Genomic DNA, 4952 nt, shown 5'->3' with positions numbered 1-4952 from the left:
GAACATGTGGTTGCATGGGAATGGTCAATTGGTACATCTTTTTTGGTTTAGGAAATCTTATTCCCTAACATTTTTGTTGAAATTCCTATGAGAATGATTTTGTCTCATAGTTTGACTATTATTGAAAACTTTGTGATGTGTGCGTAATTGCGAACACATTTAATGCCTTTAACCTAGAATAATTGCAAAGTCTTAAGCAACTTTTGTTGTTTTTGATTGTTCTTATTGTTTTAATGCAGATACAAGTGATCGGGAAGGAAACCAAAGAAGAGAAGAATAAATCAGCTGAAATTTAGTGCAAATAAGCTAAAGTGTAGCTGACGCCATTTCTGAAGCGCCGTCAGACATGGAACAGGCTGTCAAAGTTGTCGTCAAGCTTAGATAGAACCTGAGGAGTTGAGATGAAATGTGACGACGTTTCGGAAGCTCTGTCAAATCTATGACAAGGCATCAAAATTTCTGTCAACCTGAGACAGATTATGCTGATTTCCAGTGAAGATGTGATGATATTTTTCACGCACCGTCACATTTTTGACACGCCGGCATATTTACCGTCCGAAGAATCAGAAGATAGCAATTCACTGAAAACTTTGATGACATCTTACACACGCCGTCAAGATCGCCATCACCTATTCCAAAGAAAATCATAAATTTTAATTTTATTTCCTTATTTAGGGTTGACTATTTAAAGACTTGTTTGAGGGTTTTTATTATCATCCATCAGACAATTAATTATCCATTGAGGAGAACAGACGATATTCTTTCCTCCCTATCTTAAGAACAATATTTCAGTGTTTTGTCATGTGATTCAAATACAAGTTCACTTTCAATTTCATTCAACATTGTAAGTTAGTCCTTTCAGTGATAAATTTGAATTGCATGCTTGTTTTATGCATCATGAGTAACTAAACTCTTTTAACCTAGATTATGGAATCTAGGGTTAGGTTATGATAAGGTGTTAAATTAATTATTCAAGGTTTAATAGGTGTTAGGATTTCTTGATAACTCTGAGACTATAATTTATGTCTGTTGGTTGCAAACAATAGGCGTACCTACTTTGGTTTGCTTGAGAAAGAAATCATAAACAGTAGGAAGTGAGTTATCAACAGGGACTCAGAAAGGCTTCGTTTAATAATTAGCATTGTAACAAGGTTTATTAACCTAAGATAAAATCTGTGTAGTGATAAGCGATTCCCTAAGCCTGAGAGGATTAGGAAATTAGACGCTTGAATAGGTCGAGAGACATTTGAGCATACCATTGATAAAGATATCTTGTCATCCTAACTACCGTGAGAACCTTGAGTAAATTTTAGTATCTGTCATGTACCGTAAGCCTTAGTGAACATAATCTTCGTTATTTCATAAAATCTTGGTTACAAACAATAAATTCAGAAGTGAAAATTAACTCTCTGTGTAACTCAAACCCCTATTTTCAAAAACAGCAAACTACCAGTAAATTATTTCATAAATTCAGAGGTGAAAATTGACTCTCTATGAAACTCAAACCACCATTTTCGAAAACAGCAAACTACTAGTAAATTATTTCATAAACAACTTGAAGTTCACACCCTATTCCTTGTGGGATTAGACCCCAACCTCGTTGGGTGTTATAGTGACAACGATCGCTTACACCCATTCAAGAGTGTAGTTTGAGCAATATCAAAAATGGCCCCATTGCCGGGGAATATAGTTGTAAACTGAAAGTTTGTATGCACTAATTTGTTGTTAGTCAAGTTTTCTAGATTTACATTTGTTTATTATTTTTGTCTATTTGTAGGGTCATTAAAGTGTACACCAAGCATCATTTGATCCAGAACCCCAATGCATAGGCAGAATGGCAGGACAACCATTGCATTATGAGGTTGAGAATGACGATGGACGGAGCAGGTTCAACGGGCGCAATCATTCCTCCACCATTGGAACCTGGAGCAAAGTGTAATATTACAAGCACGATGATCCAACTCTTAAATCTGAAGGTATTGTTTGGAGGCCTTCCTGGGGATGACACCAACCTGCATGTGGTGAATTTTGTCACCATTTACAAATTCTTTGATAACCCGGGGTGAGCTAGAGTACTATCCGGTTGAAGTTGTTCCCGCTATCTCTATCTGGAGAGAAAATAATGTGGTTAAATGAGCTAGAACCTAATTCTATCACTAAGTGGAGATAGTTGAAAGAGGCATTCCTAGAACGCTTTTTTCCACCCTCCAGGAGAGTACAGTTAAGGGATGAAATCAGTAACTTCAGACAGCTTCCGACTGAAGCATTGCATGAAAGTTGGGAGAGGTTCAAGAAGAAGCTGGCTCAATATCCGAGTCACAATATGTCAGACTTGCACTTGATGGAGACTTTGTACAACTCTTTAAACTTTGTGACAAAGCCAATTGTAGATAACGCCGCAGGTGGGTCATTTGTTGATCTGTCATTTTAAGATGCTGCTGATATGTTGAATAGGATGACTAAACTAAGTCGGGCTTAGTACACTAGGGTTTCTGTGGTGGCAAGTCTAACTGTTCCTATTGGAATGAATGCTGAACAATGCAAAAGAGATGAGGAGAGGGATCAAGAAATAACCCATCTAAGGAATCAGATGGACCTACTCCCCAAGAACTTATTATCAGGAAGGATGGAAAAGGTAAAGGCTGTAATAATTTAGGACCGAGTCAATGTGGAGCCTGAAGAGGAAGAAAACTATGTTAATAATCAGTGGGGTTTCCAAGGCAAGAGCCAAGGGAATCAAGGTCAGAATATGTATGACAATCCTTATCATAGAGACAGGGAGCAAGAAAACTGGAGAAGCAATAATGACAGGAGTGGGTTATATGTTCGTTCTAGAAATCAGGAAGCTATTGTAACTAGCTCAGGAAAGATGCCTATGGAGGATATGTTGAAAGAACTGTTGAAAGAACTGTTGAAAGAAGTAGAGGCTACCAATTAAGGGGTAAATATTATGAAGAGTGATTTTTCTACTCTAATTCAGTTGGTTAGTTCACACTCAACTTTTATGAAGCAGTTAAAGCAGCAGATAAGTAAACTTTCCTCAACACTGAACCAGGGAAGAAGTGGTACTTTACTCAGTAAAATAGTTCTGGATTAGAAGACAGATGGCTCATGGCTGGCGACTACCACTAGGAGTGGTAAGATCTTATCTGGCCCTTCTATGGGCAAGTCTTTGAACAATGAGGAAGTTACGGATGAACTAGAGGAAAACAACCCAGTAGAGTCTGAGAAGCCAAATAGCTCTATTGATGCGTTAGAGAAGGTGAAGGAAGAGGAAGTGGTGTTGAAAACCATCCCAAGGCCACCATCTCCCTTTCCTCAATGATTGAGGAAGACAGCCGATGATGCCTAATTCAGCAAGTTCATGGCAATGCTCAAGAAATTGACAATAAATATGCCTTTGATCGAAGCACTTGAGCAAATTCCAGGATATGCAAAGTTCATGAAGGACCTTATTACCAAGAAACAAGCAGTGAGTTACAAATTGGAAGTAGATCTCCACTTTTGCAGCGCTATTTCTACAAGGATCTTGATGCAGAAGAAGTCGGATCCAGGTGAAGTCACTATTCCCTGCACAATTGGAACCATGGAATTCACTAAAGCATTGTATGATTTAGGAGCACGTGTTAACTTGATGCCATTAACTATTTCTAAAAAATTGGGCCTGGGGAACCCCACACCCACCAATACGAGACTGGTGATGGATGACAGGTCAATAAAACGACTTGTTGGCATTCTATATGATGTGTTAGTAAAGGTTTCAAATTTCATATTCCCTACAGACTTTATAATCTTGGACTGCGAGGTGGACTTCGAGGTGCCCATAATCTTGGGTCGACCTTTTCTCACAACTGGAAGTATGTTGATCGATTTGAGAGTGAATAAGCTTTTATTCAGGGTAAACGATGAAGTGGTATGATTTGATGTGGGCACATCAATAAAACAGCATAAGGAGATGAGTGTGGTCAGTAGTTGATATGTATTTTGAAGATGTACAGGATGTGCTTAGAACTGAACGACTTATTATCGAACCTTTGGCTGTAGTCATAATAAACTATGATAGTGAAGGCATTGAAGAGCATGAAGAGATAGTTTGTGCCGTGACTGGCATAGGGTCATATCCTTATGCTCCTAAGAAGTTGGACCTTGACCAAGCTAATCGACCAACGCCACCAGCCAAGCGATCTATTAAAGAACCTCCAGTGTTGGAGTTGAAAGAGCTACCTAGACACTTACTATATGTGTTTCTAGGAAAAGGGAGCACGCTACCTGTTATTATTACAGCTGATTTGGAAGAACAATAGGTAAATACACTTATCTCAGTACTTCAGAAGCACAAGAGAGCAATCGGATGACCATCATAGATATTATTGGCATTACCCCTGGCATCTGCACACATCAAATCCAATTGGAAGAAGACTATTTTCCAACCATAGAGCATCAGCGCCATCTTAACCCACCAATGCAAGAGGTGGTTAAGAAGGAGATTATTAAGTGGTTAGATGAAGGAGTGGTTTACCCTATTTCTGATAGCAAGTGGGTGAGTCCAGTTCAATGTGTGCTCAAGAAAGGGTGTATGACGGTGGTTGCTAATGAAAAATGAGTTGATTCCACTCAAACCAATAACTAGGTGAAGAGTTTGCATGGACTACCGCAAGTTAAACCTTGGAATCTGAAGGACCACTTCTCAATGCCCTTTATGGACCAAATGCTTGATCGATTAGTTGGTAGGGGGTGGTATTTTTTCGTGGATGGTTATTCTAGATATAACCAAATCTGCACTGCTCCTAAAGATCAGGAGAAGATGACATTCACCTACCCATATGGCACCTTTGCATTTAAGTGGATGCCATTTGGGCTATGCAATGCACCCTCCACTTTTCAACGGTGCATGATGTCCATCTTCTCTGACATGGTGGAAGACACCATAGAGGTATTCATGGGTAATTTCT

At 39.1% G+C, this 4952-nt stretch overlaps 1 protein-coding gene across 1 annotated transcript; it reads left to right on the top strand.

Moving 5' to 3' along the window:
• The first annotated feature begins 3442 nt into the window (after positions 1-3442).
• LOC107868988 lies at positions 3443-4304 on the top strand. Its single transcript, XM_016715586.1, has 2 exons — positions 3443-3913; positions 3999-4304. The coding sequence occupies exons 1-2, from the start codon at positions 3443-3445 to the stop codon at positions 4302-4304; spliced, it is 777 nt and encodes a 258-aa protein (XP_016571072.1).
• Positions 4305-4952: the final 648 nt, after the last annotated feature.

This window comes from Capsicum annuum, chromosome 4, assembly GCF_002878395.1.
Source record: "Capsicum annuum cultivar UCD-10X-F1 chromosome 4, UCD10Xv1.1, whole genome shotgun sequence".
NCBI classification, from domain to species: domain Eukaryota; kingdom Viridiplantae; phylum Streptophyta; class Magnoliopsida; order Solanales; family Solanaceae; genus Capsicum; species Capsicum annuum.
The sequence above is the reverse complement of the archived record's forward strand: the minus strand, read 5'-3'. Positions and strand labels throughout refer to the sequence as shown.